General features: G+C 38.1%; 1 protein-coding gene across 12 annotated transcripts in view; it reads left to right on the plus strand.

The window, feature by feature from the left end:
- CEP112 (centrosomal protein 112) overlaps positions 1 to 20,520 on the plus strand; it is a 422,061-nt gene that overhangs the window by 105,574 nt on the left and 295,967 nt on the right. For all 12 annotated transcript variants that reach the window (XM_082861163.1, XM_082861173.1, XM_082861172.1 and 9 more), the window contains 5 exons: positions 422 to 576; positions 870 to 999; positions 1,770 to 1,862; positions 2,740 to 2,799; positions 8,838 to 8,917. In XM_082861163.1, the coding sequence (XP_082717289.1) occupies positions 422 to 576; positions 870 to 999; positions 1,770 to 1,862; positions 2,740 to 2,799; positions 8,838 to 8,917 (518 nt within the window). The remainder of the gene's footprint in view (positions 1 to 421; positions 577 to 869; positions 1,000 to 1,769; positions 1,863 to 2,739; positions 2,800 to 8,837; positions 8,918 to 20,520) is intronic.

A 20,520-nucleotide genomic window follows, 5' to 3' on the forward strand; every position in this document is an offset into this window, starting at 1 on the left:
ACTCTCTAAAACTTCAAATGAAGGGCAAATAACTACTGAGTACTCACCTAACAAATACAGATTTATTAAGTTTCATAAGAATATAACTTTCTGGAGGCTAAGGACTTCACCTCTTCTATTTACTGCTATGTCCCTAGATGAGAATAGTGCCGGGTTCAGTAAATATTTATTCAGTGAATGAATGAATGGCTAAAAGCATATAAACACATTAGCCTTACTTTTATGGTAGAAAGCACTCCTTTTTTTAAAAAAGAGACTTGGTTAATTTAGAGGTTGGTTTAGTTTTTATTAGTATGGTTTATGATACATTTGTTTTTTCATATTCTTATCTCTCATACGTTGTATTTTTTCTTCAGGCTATTTAATGATACAGAATTGTTATAAAGTTAGAGGCTTTCTTAACAATGACCCATTATTTTAGAACCAGATGATCAAAGAACTGGAGTCCCGTGTCCAGCAGCTGACTGGAGAAGCAGAGAACAGTAATTTACAGAAGCAGAAATTAATTCAAGAAAAATTGGAACTTGAGAGATGTTGCCAGATAACATGTAATGAATTACAAGAAGTAAAGGCAAGGTATTGTCTGAAGTCAGATATCTCTCAGGTGTGGCTATAAAGTACTGATATTAACTCTATTAAATTATCTGCTGAAATTAATCACACTGTGCATTTAACTTGGGAGGTTTCCAATCTAAATGCTGCCATTTGTTAAATTTTTTAATACTGTTTAAAAACAGTTGATAAAAATGTGGATACTTACTTGATATATTGAAAGATAATGCATTTGGATTTGGTTGACTAAAAAATTCCATTTTAGAGATTGATTATAAATATATTGGAAGTATGTTTTATTCTCTGATTGCTTTTAGGCGCAACACATTGCATAAAGAGAAGGATCATCTTGTAAATGATTATGAGCAAAACATGAAACTGTTACAGACCAGATATGATGCTGATATAAACCTTCTGAAAAAGGAACATGCTCTTTCAACTTCTAAGGTATTATAGATGCTGGTAGATGTCCATACAAAGTACTTATTTCCTTTACTCAGCATATAGCCAAAGGTAGTGGAAGCTAACTACTATCTGGCCTTTAAATTAGTCTCTCCTTTGCTTAATTTAATGCTAAGTGTCTAATATATAGCATAACACAAATATTTAATAAACTAAAATCTGCTATAAATTAACCCTTTTAATTACCGAAGTTTTTAAAGGAGGAAACATAAAAATCCGAGAAGAAATGTTCAGTTGTGTTAATAATACATATTTTGGAGTAACTCTATACATTATTATTATTATTTTGAAACCTTGGTTATGGTTTAGTTTTCCTGCCATCACATATGCTTATATGAGCCCACAGACACCCTCAGGGGCACCCACACACTTTTGTGTCAGATAATTGAAACTTTCTGCAAAGAAAATCCTATAACCTCAATACTAAAATAGTTAATTACTTGATATTTCATGAATTAAATATTCCAGTGGATTTGGTTTTAAAATTAAAATTTAAAAAGTTTTCTGTATACCTGTTCTTTTTACATCAGTATTATAGTTTCATAACTTTAAATGCCATGCAGTACTTAATTTATCTTTTTACTTTAAAAGATTTTTTAACTTAAAATTTTTTAAAAATTCAGATTTATAGATAATTTTAATTCTAACTGAAGCTTCAGGGGGGGAAAAAAGTTAAATTTATTCAACCAGAAGTTTGTAAGATGGTAGAAAAATCAAAGTTTCATTTTTTTATTATTTTCTTAAAATCTTTTTAGGCATCTGGTATGATTAAAGAATTAGAACAGAACATCTGTCAATTAAAACAGCAGTTACAGGAATCAGAACTTCAAAGAAAGCAGCAGTTAAAGGTGAGTCCTGTCTTTTTACACAGAATAATGGCTAAAACTCACCTCTCCTTTTCTTGGTATATACATATAAACGAGAGTCGATGAAAAAAACTCAGAAATGCAGGTAGCCATTTCTGATTCTTTTATTGCACTGTATCATTTTTCATCTTATTTACTTTAACAAAAGTAGATGCTAATGGGATATAGAGTAAAAAGAACAATAATTTTAATTTGAACAATCTACTTTTTTTGAGATTAGTTAAAAGAATAAACCTTATTTAAATATATTATTATTTTAGAATTATTTCCTCTCTTTAAATTATTATCTGCCATTCTTTATAATTTCTCTCTCTTTCTTTCACACCTTTAATTAATTTATTGTTTGGGCTGCACCGCTGGGCATGTGGGATCCTAGTTCCTCAACCAGCGATTGAACCCATGCCCCCTGCGGTGGAAGTGCGGCGTCCGAACCATTGGACTGCCAGGGAACTCCCTCTTTCACACCTTTTAGATCTTGCCTTTTTTCTCATGGTCAAAAAATACCAAGAACTTCTATATGATATAACTTCAAACTTATTATTTTCATGTTGATTCATTTGGTCATTTTTAAGTGATCTCCTAATTCTAAGGGTCAGAAAGTTTCTCTTTCACTGTAAAGTATGTACTTTTGAGAGTGGTAACATCTTCAGATAACTAAGGTTTTATGGCCTCCAACGTAAAGCTATGCATGTTTCTAGTTGTAGTTTAGAAAACTGGACAGGTAGGGCTCTCTTAATAATATGCAAGACTCAAATAAGGTTTGTCATCAAAGAGATTGATTTGTTTCATTAGATTACCACTTTTATTGACCCTAGAAGCAATTTTAAGTATAATAAAGATAAATATTTATTATTCACAGGATCAAGAAAATAAGTTTCAAATGGAGAAATGTCACTTAAAACGCACCTATGAGAAAAAGGTAATATGTTTCATGGGAAGCTATGACATTTAAAATAGCACATGAGGCAGTTAAGAATGAGGGTTGATTTTTATACAGCCGTGCATTCCAGCTCTTATTTCTGAGTTCATTTCAGTTAGCCAGTAATCAAATTTTTCTTCTTTTTCATGTTTATAAACAGCTTCTTCAGTTTGATTTTTAATTATATCAACATTAAAACACCACTTCTCTGTTATATTTGAGTGAAGAGTATTATTATGTTCACCTTTCATAATAACCTTTTGAAATTATATTTTCTTTCTACCAGTAAAAATGTGATGTGACTGTTGGGTGTTATTTTTTTCTGTTGTATCATATGTGTAATAAGAACTCTAAGAAATTAACCAAAGAATATGAAACAGTGAAAGCATTGTCTGCTACGATCGATTAGTAAGAAATGGATTAGTCATTGTCTCTTGCGATTTATAGCAGTGACGGTAGTGACTGTTTCTACTGGTGCATGCTGGTGTCCTTGTTACCAGTAACAACTAGGGTCACTGCCACACTGTTGACACCTTCGGTGATAAAGTATAGAATTCTATGTCTGTGACTTTCAAACTTGAGTTTTGAATTTGTTGTTTGCTGTATGACTGTAATTGAAATAGCAAAGATTTTGTTGCTGCTTTTGGAATTATTTACAGTTCTAACATCCACCAAATTAATCCTCTTGTAAAATACCCACATAATGGAAAATGAGAAAAAAGTTACCCCTTCAACTAATTAAAATACATACAAATTAAAATTAGACAGATTTTATAGCACAAAATTGTTAAAAGACGTAATACCACATCTTATCTATGCATATCGTCACAGCAGACATGCATTAAATGCTTTCACGGGGCGAGGTATCACACCAGGCACTGGATGCAGGGGAGGGGTTGAGGGTGAACTAGCCATAGACTCTGCTCTCCAGCAGCTTAATGTCTGGGAAGAAGAAGGTTTCTGTCCTTTGGAAAAGTGAGTATTTCTTCTGATGTGCATTGACCTAAATATGTGCTCTTTAAAATTATAATTAATTTTCTTATTGTTAAAGTTTCTTTCCCCTGCAGTTTTAATACAGCTCAATGCAAGATACTGAATATATTTCATGCCTACAAAATGATATCTGAACAGGAGGGAGAAATACTGCTTTCACTGAAATAAAGAATTTTTTCGGTTTCTACTGTTGAGCCATGCAGCTGCTTAACAATCTGACTTACCCAGAGCAGACCACGCGCTGTCATAAGCCTTGCTCCCCACTGCCTGAGGCATGCACATCCTCTGGGTGTACCTGTTAGTCCTTTGTTCTTTCTTTGGGCAGATGTCTGGCTCCCCATCCATCAGGGCCACCTTCCTGGCCACCTGCTCTTTCACACTCCGTGGTCAGCCCTCCTCCTGAGTGATGGTATCTGCTTACCTGTGAGCCCCAGAGGGTTTGGTACCAGGAGGAAGGCTCACACTGACTCATATACAAGATTGTCTTCCTACCCCAAAGTTGAGTCCTCCTGTGGGCTGTGACATACAGAATTGGGGCTGGAGAGGCAGAGTCTCTCCTACCACGGTCTTTTCTTGGCTGTTCGGCCACTGAGTAAACTCAGGTTTCTGCACCAGCCCCTCTCCCTGATGGACACACACAAGAAACAGAATGTTAAAGCTCAGTTCATCCCTAGCCAGCCACCTTCCCCCATCCTATTCTGTTTCACTTCAGGGAGCAGACCTAAATCCTTTTAATTAGGTGTCATAACTACAGCTTTTCCCTTTCCGTGAGCTATCAAGTGGTCTCGCTTTTAAATAACGTAACTAGTTAAAGAGTGTTAATTGTTTTCAGTGTAAATAAGATGTGTTTAAAATAGCAGCCATCTGTAAAGACAAATAAGTGTAGTTGTACATATTGCATACGTTCTAACGTTGTTTGTATTGGAAGAAAATGGCGCTCAGCGTGCCACTTTTTGTTTTACAATTAATTCCATAATCTCCCCCTTTTAAATTGACATCTGTTCTTCTTTCTTTATTAAACCTGCTGTGATCTCAGCCCTTGAAGATTTGATGTCCCGTACCCCCCTCAGGGAATATCCTCTTTGACTGCTCAGAGAGCTGACATAAATCTTACCGAGCACCAGACTGTGTAACCGGATAGCCAAGTGGGATGGATAGCGCTTTTGTTTTTGTCTTAGACAGTGTTACAGGTGTGCGCATTCAGTAACTTTTGGTATAAAACTAAGTTCTGAATATCTGTTCAGGAGGAGGAAATGCCATCTGAATGACATTATTTCCTCATGCCAACAAGAAAGCATCAGAGTCTAACTTGTCTTTGAGGTAAGAGAAGCAGCATCAGATGTTGTCCCTGATTTGAGCACACACACATTACCTAATGGTCTTTATTGATCTCTGGTGGCTGTTACCTGCTCTTCAGATCTTTGAACATCAAACAAATAATAGGTAGTAAAACTGAATTTCATTGTTTGATGAAGTGTCCTAATCTGTTAAATCAGGAAACGGTTAGGCTGAATGATTTTACTAGCAAGGAAACACCTGCCTCCTACAAGTAACCTGTTGCCTGTTTTCCACACAGGCACCAGAGAGTTAAAAGATGGTGCTGTTTACCGAAAGACGTTCATGAGACAGATGCTAAGCATGTATATCCTAAAATGTGCTGGAATTGAAATATCTACTTATAATAATTCTGATGTAACTGTGTCACAGTTGAGATCTAAAGTCTGATGGAGTTCAAAATTATTAGGAATAGTTATTCCAGTCTTTAGTGTTTATATATAATTCTTTTAATTAGGTTAAAAAATTTTAAATTTACACAGTTCTATGTGTATTGCATAGTGTTTTCCAACTACTACCGGCCTAATTTTCTTTTAAGAGGACAGGTGTCTTCAGTGAAGCTTTAAAAAATGAAATTGTGCAGTGAAATGATTTATAGAGTTAATGGTGCGCAATGCACCGTATTTGTCATGGTGAGAAGCAGAGTGGGCAGTGTGGTTGCGAGACGCGGTGGGGCCGTCGGCTGGTCCATGCACGAGCCAGCCGCGGTTCCACGCTCTTCTTTATGCTGTGGTGTCTGCCGCCATCTGTTTCCTTGTACATAGCAAACCTCTTTCTTCTTTATACAAGCACACCTTTTTGATAACTTAACTTCTGAGGGTGCAGGGGAATGAAATCTACATTTACTAAATGCTCGATAAATGTGCTTCTGGCTACCTGACTCACTCATTTACAGCAGACGCCCGTGTTGGAGAATATATGCTGTGTCTTTGTCTATCTGGTTTGTGTTTCCATTATTTAAATTATTAAAATTCATTTTTGATGCTAACTATATAGTAGGGAAAGGATTGCAAGCAAGTCAGTTTAAGGCTTATTTCCCACTGCCATTACTACATTCAGAAGCAAAGGTTGGCAGTAGCATTATTGCCGTCACCCCCAGCTCTCTGGAATATAGGTAAAAACTAAAAGTATAACCCCAAGGGTCCCTTTAGCATTCAATACACATATATTCAATTAAGAACAAATAAGCAAAAAACAAACCCAGAACAGCATTTATTGACTATTCTAGTGCGGGCCAAGTGTTGTGCTGAGTGCCGAGGATATAAAAATAAATGAGAAACAGCTTTTAGCTTTGAGGAGCCACCAGCTCAGAAGCCTGTGCGTTGACACATGCATGTTTCACTCAGAGGGAAGGCTCTCATTCTTCCACCCAGATAGCCTCATTGCTGCTTTAGAAATGGTCCTAATAGTTCAGAAGCGATAAATTAGATCAAGGTGCTTGGGTAGCACAAGCCAATCAGGAAGTGGCAGCTAGAACTTGACCAAGGTTAAGATGGAATCGTGAGTGGTAAAAAGTGCTTACGAGAACTCAAAGTTCTTAGCAATTCAGGGGCCGTTTTCTGAAAGGGCAAATAGTCCACAGGGAATTCCATTATGTGGCATGCTGTATTGTGGTTTGGGGTGTTCATAATGACCTTGAATTTTCAAGAAAATGTTTGTGTATAGAGTATTTAGTCTGGGGAGGTGATGATAATTAACACTGCTGAGCATTTATCATGTTCCCAATATTGTTCTAAGAGCTTTACCTGGAGTCACTTATTAACTCATCACAGTTTTTGAAAAGCATGCTCATCCTGATTTCCGTCCTCATTTTCTAAAGAGGCGACTGAGGCACAGTGTCGAGTAGCTTGTGAAGGGGCGAAACCTGTGCAGTCTGGCTCCAGAGCTTGCGATCATAATCACTGTGTAACCCTAATAGATTTTTCTCAAAGTTGGTTCAGTTTTTGACATCTTCACCAAGGCGGGTAAATCTCAATTATGCTAGTGTGCAGAGAGTCCTGAGTCCCAGAAGAAAACCGAGCAGGAAATCGAGGGGGAACCCTGCTCGTGCAGCCAGCTGGAGGCCAGTGTGTCAGGTGCTGTTGACTTGCCATTGACTCTGATCGCGGCTCCTGCGAGGTTTCCACGTAACGTGTGGTTTCGTCGAACCCGAGACCTAGTCTGTGGGGTGAGGGAAAACCTCCCCAAACCCTCCTGGGGATTTCCTGGGAACTGGATTTTCACTGCAGCTCTGAGGAGACCTCACTAGGGGACGTGGGACAGGAGCAGCGTTATGCCCCCCCGTATTTTTTTTTTTTGTCAAGCACCAAATCTGAACAGATAATACTCTGTTTAAGAATGAGTAAGAGGAAGAAGCCAGAATAGGGTCTGTGGAAGAAATATTGTGGAGCAAAGGGAGGAGAGCGTGATATGGGCGACTCGGAGAAAGAAGTTTCTTCAAAAGAAAACATTAAGAAATTCATCAGTAGAATCCCCGAAGACATGATGTCCATGAAGGAGAAACAGGTATCATAGGGAAAGAAAAGGCTGAGGTGGAAGTGGAGGTACTCTACACCTTGGTGATCGCCATCACAGCAGCCAGTAGGCGCTTTTGATCAAAAATTGTCCTGGAAAAGCTCCCCTCTGTCCTCACTCTTTCACTTTACAGGCAGTTTATTTATTATTTATTTTACTAAAATACCAAAGGAGAAAAATATAAGAGAATTGTAATAGGAAAAGGCTAAAGAACATAGAATTTTTGAGCTAAATAGTTCTCTGTCCAAACCAATAAATAGCTAACTAAGTACAGATATTTTTGAGGAGCACTGATTCAGGGTTTGAAAAGGTTTGTGACTGTGTGTGGGGGCGTGTGTGCGTGCGTTTCGTTGACTTCGTTCTTCTCACTCCTCCCCCACCTCCTGTGCCCCACCAGGCACACAGTCTGCCTCACCTGGATTGCCGGCGGGTTGTGCTCCGGACCCCCGCCCGCTAAGTGACTTGAGCTCCCTTACCTTCCAGCTGGGCTCTGCACCCTCAGCTGTCTCCACTGTGGGACCACAGCTGCTGTTTTACTCTCCCCTTCCCTCCAGCTGTAGCAGTTTCCTTTTCCCATTTTTAGATCCGTATAATGGGTCCAGGTTAGGTATGCTTATCTGCATTTGCATACGAAGAGCTTTCTGTGAAGAGAAATATTCATTTGACCCTCATTATTCTTGCTGCCATCCCACCTGTTCAGAGGATGCCACATTTAGTAAAGAGGTTCTCAGGGTGGGGGGACTTCCCCCCAAACTCAGTAGATGGTTATATAGATCATTCCCAGAAGTGGAAGACTGTTTCATCATAACCTGTATGTTTTGGGGGAATATAGACACATTATTTATTGTATTCTCCTGTGTCTTGTTGGATTAATTTCCTTTGGTTAATATGTAATGTTAAAAAAATTCAAAAGTGATTCCTCCCTTTTTGAATTTCTTACATATCAGTTTATTTTACAGGGAATCCACGTGCAGGTACATTTAAACAATGATTAACTTTGACCAGAAAATTATTACTGGGAGAATACTGTTAAGATAATTCTATGGTAAATGATTATGGTTAACCAAGCCTCTATCTTGAAAAATCTAAATCTAATTTTATATTAAAAATAGATTTAAGATTACTGTTTCATTGTATTTCTCCTTTGAGTAAACTTGACTTGTCTTTTAGTAAATTTTACATCTTTGTCACGGCAGGTTCATGACTTACAGACTGAACTTGATAAAGAAAAAGAAGATGCTCAAAAGAAAATCCATAAATTTGAGGAGGCTTTGAAGTGAGTAAAACTGTAATATAGTTAATTAAAAGAAATACTCTTATTCTAAACTGTGAGCCAAATTAAGTAACTAAAACTCAAACATTATAATATTTTTATCATAACCGTGCTGTGGTTTAGCTCGAGTCGGTTTTCTATCATCAGTCTCTATTTTCAGAATTTTATTACTAGCCAGTAAAGGAAAAATAACAGTTCAGCTGTCTTTAAACGATAGGAAGGTAAGAAAGACAACTTAGTGGTTTCAGATGCTTTCTTCCTCTCACATGAAAACAGATTTAAAAACAACAATAGCAACAATAAGATTTAGATCTAGGACACTTAGAAGTTCCTCTGTAGCTTTTTTGGGAGGAATTTGGGTAATGAAATGTTTCAGTTGTTATATTTAAAAATGGACTACTATACAGGCATTGTTTAGCAAAGATTTTGTCTTATGGTACGTAAACATACACATTAAAATGTTATATTTTATTTGTCTTTTCCATTCATTTACTAAGTCGATTAGGCCCTACTTATCACTCGGTATTATCCTGCAGTTTTTAGCTGGAGAACATTGATTTATTCAGTAACGGTTGCGTTCTCACCATGTTTCAGGCAATGCCTAATTCCTTCCTGGAAGACCTGTATTATAGTCCAGTTGGGAAGATATTCATGCTCTTCGGCAGTTACAGTCCGGAGTGATGAGAACTTTCACAGCATAGAGGTCAATAGGGTACCTGCCCCAAGAAAGTGATTTAGGAAGGGAAGCTTACTTGGGCACAGTATATCTAGCTAACTCCCAGTGAATCAGCAAATTCCATTTTTTATGCTTTTCCAAACCTCCAAAGAGGAAAATTTAGAGAAAGGCCAAAAAGAATATCTAGGATCAAAGAAACCTAGTATCAAATTCTTCCTGGGAAGATTGCATAACCGGAAGTTCCCTCTCCTTCACTCTGCTTGTTAGTAAAATGTCCTGAATGGGTTGCTGAATAGGACATCTTAAAATAATCTATGTGCTGTGACATCACAGGATATCAGTTTCTTATCTATACCAGGATTGGTGCTTATTTGTTCACATCACCACCTATGAATTAGGTGAAATTAGAGGAGAACTGTAATGTCCATTAAACATTAAGCCAGATAACTGTATTTTATACCCCAACTTGAATAGTGACACAACTAGGGCATTCTTGCTTTATGGATGGGATGCCCTCCCTTTATCCCTCATTAATTCATTTTTTTTCCTCCTTAAAATGTTGATTCACAACTTTCTTCGTATATTCAACTTACCACACTTTGGTTTCTTTTTTGTTCTACCTTGTCTCTTTTTTTTTGTAATTTCTTTATACTTTTTCCATTAGCTTGTTGATGTGTATTTTATATCCATAAAGGAAGAGGTAATTCCTTCAAATAACAGGAAATCAACAAATATTTGTCTAGTACCTACAATGTCTATATACTGTATTATCATACGAAAGGAAATCGAAGGTTTAGAAACTGTAGCTCGAGACATAATCCTGTTCTTAACAATTTTATAGTCCAGGGTAGGCATTTGAAGTCCCTGGAGTGTTAGGTATCAAGTTGTTGACATAAGTGCAATTGGAATAATAAGAAAGACTGTTTGCAATTGGAGAATTGGGAGTCGATGTGTAATACAGCATGGTCTTTTAATGTTCACCAGTGGACGGTGAAAAAACCCTGAAGCCTCCGTAGTTGCTGTATGCAACATGATCTATTCAAGGCTTTAGAGGTCTTTACCAAAATACCAAATTTTACTTGGAGTTAAAAAAAGCTAGTTTAGATTGTTAATAACATTCCCCTGTGGATCTGTTTCTTCCATTCCTTGTGTAGATGATGTCTTCGTTTACACTAAATGTTGGTATGACCTTAACAATATAGCACCTGGTATAGCAGGAGCAATCTGGTCTGAAAATAGTAGCGTAAGTTATTGTGTGGTCTGAACTTCAAAGTAAACAGTACAACCTGGCTGTCTTCCCAGAGGAAAATATTCTGGGGCAACTGCTACTGCTTTTCAATCTAAGAATAGTGTTAGACCCGGTTGGTCCAGAGACAATTCCATTTTTCTAAAAGACAGGTATATGATATGGAAATTTGCCATGATTATTAGCATTTTTTTTCTGTAATAAAAATATACACAAAGGTGAAAAAAATCTCACTTTTAGAATGTGGTGGTATTCATTCATTTATTCATTCATTCTTTCACTCAGTAGGGTTGTTGAATGTATAGTGGAGGATGTCAGAGAGCTGGAATTAATATGTGAATTAATGTACATATAAATACATGATAAGTGGATCCAACTCAATCTTTGGTTTAGAGCTCAAGTTGATACTTCAGACCCTCTTGGTATTTAAGAGGGACACTGATTTGAAGTTAGCACTCACTGTAAATGTAACTCCTAAAGCTAATTTGCCTACTTGTTACTGTTTTTCAGAAAAATAAGAACAGTTTAATTAATATTACTGTCCTACTACTTACAATTTTTATTCTCCACATATCCTAAACAGTTTTTTGCTTCCTATTTCATTTTTGTTGCAGAAAATATTTTAATAACCTCCAGTAACTGAAAATTATCTGAAACTATAACTGTAAATGGTATGAATTTTTTTTTTTTGCGGTACGCGGGCCTCTCACTGCTGTGGCCTCTCCCGTTGCGGAGCACAGGCTCCAGACGCGCAGGCTCAGCGGCCATGGCTCACGGGCCCAGCTGCTCCGCGCCATGTGGGATCTTCCCGGACCGGGGCACGAACCCGCGTCCCCTGCATTGGCAGGCGGACTCTCAACCACTGCGCCGACAGGGAAGCCCAATGGTATGAATTTTGTGTGTTCATTTTTCAAAGATAGGTAATTAAAGTAAATGGGAAATGTAGTACTGAATGGAAAATTACCATAGGTAATAAAATAACTTGGTGTAACTCTCTGAAGGACTAACACTGAAAAAGTATGTTATTTTTTTTGGAGGAGTTAAAACCTATGAACAACAGATGTAGATAGTATAGATTTGGTTTATCCCTTTTTTGATATTTATATGTTTACCAAATTTGATTTCTAAGTTTTTGGTGCTATAAAACTAATAAAGCATTGTTCTGAGATATTGTATAAATTGACTATTTTAAAGCATTCAATGAGACATTCCAAAGTCATCTTTTTGTAAAATATTTATTTATTTTTATTTTATTTATTTTTGGCTGCATTGGGTCTTTGTTGCTGCGTGCAGGCTTTCTCTAGCTGTGGCGAGTGGGGGCTACTCTTCGTTGTGGTGTGCGGGCTTCTCATTGCTGTGGCTTCTCTTGTTGTGGAGCATGGGCTCTAGGCACGTGGACTTCAGTAGTTGTGGCACGTGGGCTTCAGTAATTGTGGCTCACTGTCTTCAGTAGTTGTGGCTCGTGGGCTCTAGAGCTCAGACTCAGTAGTTGTGGCACATGGGCTTAGCTGCTCTGCGGCATGTGGGATATTCCCGGATCAGAGCTCAAACCCATGTGCCCTGCATTGGCAGGTGGAACCTTAAGCACTGCACCACCAGGGAAGCGTCATCTTTTTGACTGATACCTTTTTCAAACTCCTCTCTGGCAGTAAAATACAAAACTGTCTTGAAACATTTATTCCGATCCATTTTAACTTTTTTGTATTGTCAATTGTAAACATCATAAATATTTCTACTCTGACACTAACATATATAAGCTTTCTGTTTTTCAGTTAGTACTGAAAGTGAGTAGTGGTAATTTCACTAGAACATGTTACAAAATCAGTCTTTAGATGATATGATTATGAATGACCCTACAGGAAGCAAGCCCTTGTTTAACTAAAACATATTCTTTCTGTTGTAGTTGCTAACATACACATGTACATGTATACATGACTGTGTCTGAATGTATCCACCACAAATAAAACTTTTACTGGGTTTAAAAAAATACAGAGAGATGAGGCAAATTTAAATCTGGGCTGTAACCTCTCAGGCCAGACGCTTTCATGTTACTGAAACAAACAAACATGCATTTTTGGTAATAGGAGGTGTCTCATGAAAACTGGATATTTCATGAGTCCCCTTTTAAATCATTATCTTGAATTTTTGTCACAATTACTTTATAACCCTGAAACATATGTTTAGCTGACTTTTTGCCAATTTATATAATACACAAAATGTAGATATATGAGATATTTGATTATATAAATATTTAGAAATGTCTGTTAAGTTGGCTCTCATTTAGACTTTGCTGTCAATAAATATAAGGAAAAGTGAAACAGTGGCTTCTTGTACCCTTACAGTTTTTAAAAATAACTTTTTAAAGCTAGGTAATAGAGTTCCATGGTTTGAAATATGACAGATAGGAAAAATGGGCATACGGGGAAAAGTCCCCTTCCATAGGAGCCCTCTCGCTCTACATTTTTCCTCTTGGGAAGGAGCAGTGTTACCAGTTCCCTGTGTATCCTTTCATATGGAAGCACTGATACTCTTTCCCCACTATCTCTTCCCCTTATGTGCTACCTATATCCTGATGTTTTTCACCTAACGTATCTTGGAGGTTATTTCATGTAAGGACAGAGAGAGCTTCCCCATTCTGTTTTATGTATTTGATGTACTTTATTTCACTAATTCTTTCTTGATGAACACATGATGAAAATGTTTCCATTTTTCTCCTAGTACATATATGGTTTGATTTTAACATTTAAATCTGTGACCCATTTGGAATGTATCCAGTGTAGGTTGTGAGAGATGGATCCTGTTGCTTTTGCTTTTTGTCAAGTGGTTACCCAGTCATTTCAGCATCATTAATTTAATGATCTAGCCTTTCCCTCTTCAGAGTTCTGCTACAGAACCTTTATCATTGGACTTGGGTCTAGACTTTTGGTTCTGTTTGAGAGATCTGAAAATGCTTGTGCCAGTCCCATACTCTGTTGATTTCCACTGTTTAAAGGTAATGTTTAGTGTCTAGTCAGACTGCTTATCCTGTCACCTGTGCTTTTTCAGAATCTTCCTTTTTTTCTTGTTTATATTTTTCCATTGGAGATTTATAATTAGCTTGTCTAGTTAAAAAAGAAAAACCATTAGTCTTTGTGTTAATGTTGCTGAACAGATACAGTTCAACAAAGGAAGAACTGACATCTTTTAATGTTGAATCTTTCCACACACAACATGATACGCCTCCCTTTGTTCAGGTCTGCCTCCGTGTCACTCTACAGCCAGATCCTGCTTTTGAAACAGACAGTTTGCAAGGAATTTGTGTTACTTAACTATCACAAGTTGGTTCTTTTATATTAAGTGTGTATTTTGACTGTCTATTAGGGTATGTGTTATGCAGCTTAAAATACATAGGGAGTTGTATATTCTGGGTTTGAAGTTTCATACAGTTTGGGATGTGGATTTTAAACTCTCTGTACTTTTGGTCATACTGTTTATTTTTGAATGAAGAATGTAAAACTCTTGCAGGTATCACTTGTTTTGTTTATACTTCTGTAGCCATTTAATACCTTAATATGTCATTTTAATCAAACTCATTTATTAATTCCTCCCAACATCTATTTTGTTCTAGGAACTTTGTTGGTACTGAGTATAAAGTGCCTGAGAAAGCAGGCAAGGCGTCTGCTGTGGCCATAGTACGTGGCTGCACAGCTTTCGTGTTGAATGCCCCACCGTGTCAGTGTATCAGTGCAGGACACTGGGTCTTGGTCCCCACAGAGCGCAGGGCACTTCCACAGAGACCCTAGGTGACGGTCGGTGTGTTTTCCCTGCTTCACTTGGTAACATGAGATATTCTTGATTTTATTTCATTTACTTTAGTGTAAAATAAGTATTTTGCCTCCTATTGAACAACGCATTGTTGGGATTGCTGCATTGTTCGTAAAAGTAGACATTTTGGGGCTTCCCTGGGGGCACAGTGGTTGAGAGCCCGCCTGCCGATGCAGGGGACATGGGTTCGTGCCCCGGTCTGGGAAGATCCCACGTGCCGCGGAGCGGCTGGGCCCGTGAGCCATGGCCGCTGAGCCTGCGCGTCCGGAGCCTGTGCTCTGCAACGGGAGAGGCCACAGCAGTGAGAGGCCCGCGTACCGCAAAAAAAAACAGACAAAAAATAGACATTTTGTAATGTGGAAAAAAAAAATGAAGTGTTCCAGTCACTGTTTCAGGAGTTACGATAGTAATTTATAGGAAGTCCAGAAGCAGTCTGCTTAACCTTCTGTGTCCATAACATCCTTTTTAAAGCTCAGTCGCCTAAGGACCTCCTCATCATCTTACTGCTCACCTGGCTCTCCCTCTGCTGGTTACCATCGACTCAGATGTTCAAAGTGCACCATGTTCCTCCTCTGAGTAATTTTTTTCTTTATTCCTGTATGCAGAATGAAAATCAGTGTTTTTTCTTCCAGAGGCTGACCTAATAGAATGTCTTTAAAGCTACTCAACTTTTCCTTTTGGAGAAAAAAAATCTTAGGGATTTAAATACAAAGTCTTATTTTCATCATGGAATTTCTATCCAGAATTTTTTAGAATGCTACTGATTTTTTATAGTTCTGATTCCAAATAGCACTGTGAGTTTTAAATGCTTCCAGGATCATATCATTAAAATAATGGGTGAATATAGGAAAAGTAAATAACAGTAATGTTTTTTTTTCATTTTTATTAAACTTTTTATTTTGAAATAATTTTAGGTTAACATGCAATTGTAAGAAATAATACAAAGAGATCTTGTGTACACTGTGTCCAGTTTCCCCATTGGTAACAGCTTGAAAATCTGTAGCACACTATCATGACTAGCAAAGTGACGTTGACATAATTAACCCATCTTGTTCAGATTTCCTTGGTTTTACATGTACTCATCTATGTGCTTGCACGTGTGTGCATGTGTGTGTGTGTGCTTGGTTCTATGCAATTTTATCAGAGTTGTTTACTGGTATATCCAACATCACAGTTCTGTCACAACGAAGATCCCTTGTATTGCCCTTTTATAAACATAACCATATCCTTCCTACCCTCTCCCCATCTTGACCTTCCTGTCTTGAGATTCACTGATTAATTGTAATTTGTTCTCAATCTCTATTTTCTTCAATTAAAAAAAAATGTTATGCAAAAGAATCATATATAGGGAATCACACAGTATGTAACCCCTTGGGATTGACTCTTATCATTGAGCATAGTTCTCCTGAGATTCATGGAAGTCATTGTGTGTATCAGTTGTTTACATCTTTTTATTGCCTAATAAGCAATTGTATGGATACAGCATTTTTTTGTTTGTATGTTTTGTTTCTGTTTTGTTTAGTTTTTACCAGTAAACCACTGAAGAATATTGGATGTTTTTAGTATTTTCTATTATGAATAAAGCTGCTAGGAAGATTGTGTACACGTGAACATGTGTTTTCATTCCTCTGGGATAAATGCCCAGGAGCGGAATTGCTGAATTGTATAGAAACTGCATGTTTAGTTTTATAAGAAGCTGCCAAACTGTGTTTTGGCTGCTGTGCCGTTGTCTTTTCCCATTGGTGACGTATGAGTGACCCTGCTGCTCTGCATCCTTACCAGCTTTAATGTTGTCACTTTTTTTTTTAACATCTTTATTGGGGTATAATTGCTTTACAGTGGTGTGTTAGTTTCTGCTATATAACACACGGAATCAGCCATATGCGTACATATATCCCCATATCTCCTCCCTCTTGCGTCTCCCTCCCACCCTCCCTATCCCACCCCTCTAGGTGGTCACAAAGCACCGAGCTGATCTCCCTGTGCTATGTAGCTGCTTCCCACTAGCTATCTATTTTACATTTGGTAGTGTATATATGTCCATGCCACTCTCTCACTTCGTCCCAGCTTACCCTTCCCCCTCCCTGTGTCCTCAAGTCCATTCTCTACGTCAATAACAGTAACTTTTATTAGAGTTTATTTCAGCAAGTAAATAGTTCCTGTACTTATAATACATAGTTACAGTGAACTTATTACAAGAAACAACATAAAATATCTGTCTTTATTTCTAAAACAGACTGAAATGGTTTACAGTATAAGCAAATGTTAACATATAATTGAAAGTAAAATCTATCATACGCATGTAAAGAAGGGTGGAAATTATTGTACCAGAAATAAAATTATTTCTAATTTAAATACTAAATTTAGTATTTAAATTCTGAATTTCCCTTGACCTGAACTCTTTCAGGTGGTTTTGGGAGACATTTGAGTTTAGTGTACGTTAAGAGAATGGACTCTGGATCCACTTATCACGGGTCCAGATTCCAGCTCAAATCACTAGCTGTGTGACCTTGGGCATGGTGCTTAATCTGTGTGATTAGTATTTACAACTGTAACATGAGGATAATAATAATATCTTCCTCCTAAGATTGTTAGGAGGCTTAGAATGTTTAATACAAAGCACTTCAAACAGTGTTTGTTGTATATGTATATTAGCACTTATTATTTTATTTCTCATTATCTTATAAAGGATACAAACAAGTTCGTCAGAAGAAGTAATCTTTTCCTGGCACAGTGTTTTTTTTTTAACAGCTTTATTGAGATTTAATTAATTTAAATTTATAGAATTTACTCAGTTTAAGCATGCAGCTCACTGACTTTTAGTAAATTTAGAGTTGTGCAATGATCACCATAGTTCAATTTTAGAACATTTCAATCATCCCAAAAAGATCCCTCATGGCACCAAATTTTAGAAGGAAATTATGATTGATTTTTTTCTGACCAAAAGGAATCAGTAATAAGGGACAGGATCTTCAATAGTTATTTTGCAGAAAATGCTAAATGGCCACTTCTCATTCTGACCCTCGAGGAAAGCTGAAATCATAATATTAAGATGTGTTTTGGCATTTTGTGGAGACCTGAGCTAATGTAGCCCTGATACGTTGCTTCCAAGTTGACTGTCTGATGTTTTAACTTTGATACAAGAATGAATTTGAAAACAGATTCTGTGTGTGCGTGCACACGCATGTGTGTGTGTGTAAATGTGCTGAAAGGGGCCTGGAAGTACATGTATGCCAAAGTGTTGGGGTGATATCCATGTTTTCCTCTTTATATTTCTGTATAGTTTGAATCTTCTCCAATAAGAATATTGTATGTTACTTTGGTATCTTAAAACAATAGTAAAGACAAAAGAAACCAGTAAAGATTTTTGAAGGAAGAATGACAAACATTGATGATGGTTATCTTTAGTTGGTGAGCATATGGGATTTTAAAAAATTCCTCTACATTTTACATATTCTACAGTAACTGAGCCCAGCAACCCCTCAGAGTCTTGAGAAGTTTCAGCTTGTCTCAAATCACTGACCACCGGGTGGGGCAGCCTGTGAACTCAGTTTCCGGAAATACCTGAACTCTATTTTGGGGTTTTGACCAGAAAAACCTTTTATGTATTTCTTATAATAAATGGATAGGTGATATTCCATTTTTTTTTTAACAGGTGAGAATTTTTCTCACCTAGAATGGAAGGACACCCTGGCACAGCATTTTAGGGGAGGGTATTAGGAGGCCAATAGCATACAGACTACAAAATACAGCTTTCTAGTAAGTGTAAAATTAGGATATTTTAAGTGAAAATACAAGGTATTTTCTATGAAAGGTAGGTTATATTACATTTTAAATGTGCTTTATGTTTTCTTACTGTGGAAATTCACATGAAATTCATAGATTCGTTTTCCACATTTATCAGTCTGTTTTTGTAAACTTGAATCTGATTTTAGCACATATATGTTGATTCCTACTGTCAGAGCAGGTTAGTGTGCACTGGTTACCAATCCCAAGAGAGTAAAGCACTGTGCACTGGTTACTGATTCCTGGGGAGGACTCCAACTATTGAAACCGCACAGGACCCTGTGAGGCTCCTGGGCACAGAAGCCTTTCTGTCCCCTGTTTGTTGCTTGTAGGGAATAGACTCCAGCCTCCATGACCTTCCCTAGCCCCAAAGGGCAGATTCGAAGAGTTGCTTATCAGGGAAGGGAGGGGATGCAGAGACAAGGGAGAAGCAGTCAAGAAACAATGGTGCAGCCTTGGGGCAGGTCCTGGTTCCCCCTCAAGGGGTGCACACAACAGTATCTTTAACCTCTTCTGCATAACTACAACCCCAACCAAATGGAAGATGTTCCAGAGAAAAGGTCACAGTCTGATAACCTTGAAGCTCATCAGGAGACCGACCACCTGAGACCAGATGAAAGGAGCGCAGGCCCTGCACACACCCTGATCCTTATCAGAAACCCCACCCTTGAACCATTGCTATAAAACTCCTCACCAATCCCTCTGGGTTGGGACACACAGTACTTCAGGGCACGAACCCGCTGTGTCCCCCCTTTGCCTGGCACAGGAATAAAGCTATTCTTTTCTACTTCACCCAAAACTCTGTCTCTGAGATTTGATTCGACACCGGTGCACAGAGGCCAAGTTTTCGGCATGACTATCTGGAGGAAAGCAAAGATCATCACGATGCCAGGCACCAGGAATAGAAGCACAGACGTTTCTGCCAACAGCATCTTAGTACTGGAGTCACCAGGAATACACTGCAGTCCAGCACTGAATGGAACAAGCTTCACTTACACAGAAAGAGGCAGAGAAGATCAGCTTCCGTGGTGGGTGTCCATCCCCGGGGCACTGGGTCTCTCCTGTCCGCTAACACAAGACACAGGGCAGTTTTCCTGCCCCTCCTGTGCTCCCTAGAGAGACTCTGTCCCCTCCCTGTGAGGACAGAAAACAGTGGGGTTGGACAGGTGCCCTGTGGTGTACACACTTCAAGCCAAGACAAAAGAGCTTTCTTTGAGCTGAAGGGAAGGATATTCGCGCACGAGGCGATCAGCCCAGCACAGACTTTGTGGGCTCTTTATCTCAGACAGGAAGCCTTCCGGCCTGAGGCCCATCCTTACGTGGCTGAGTGGCTTTGGAGGACTGCATGCAGGAGACTGCCTTGCCTGACCCCGAGGTAGCCTAGGATTTCAAGGTGCCTGAGCTGTTCTTTAGGGAGATGATCCTGGCAGGAGTGAGGCTATCATCAGCTTGAGTAACAAGCAACAGGAAGCAGGAAAATAGGGAAGATGAGGCTACAGTAATAGTCCCTGTAAGAGACAGTGGACCCTGTGAAGGTGGCAAGTCAGTGATGAAGAGAGTAATTGCAGCCTCCAGGAAAACAGCCTCTCTGGAAGCACTGTCTCATCTCAGCACCTTTATTTCATTCAGAGTCAGAATCAACTTTCACAAGTAATTTCCAAGGTATATACTGATGGAAGAGCTACACACACTGTTTTATATTTTTATTCCGTGTGGAAGTAACTTAAGATTGTTGACTAAAAGGAAACATGAAATATTAATACTGAATTTTTAAATACTGTTTCATGATTTCAGATGATTCCAATTTAAAGATGTCTTACTTATTATTAAATATGATTAAATAACGCTGCAGTGAACATGGGAATGCAGATACCTTTTTGAGTTGGGGTTTTTGTTTCATTTGCACATATTTCTAGAAGTAGAATTGCTGGATCATATGATTCTATTTTTAAATTTTTTTTCAGGATCCTTCATACCGTTTTCCCATAATTCAGCTGTTATTTCTTTAAATATGCTTTCTACTCCCTTCTCCCAATCTTCTCCTTCTGAAACTCCAATAATTCACAAATGGGTTCTTTTTTTTTTTTTAACATC

Source organism: Leucopleurus acutus (assembly GCF_964270905.1).
Source record: "Leucopleurus acutus genome assembly, chromosome: 19".
Classification (NCBI taxonomy): Eukaryota; Metazoa; Chordata; class Mammalia; order Artiodactyla; family Delphinidae; genus Leucopleurus; species Leucopleurus acutus.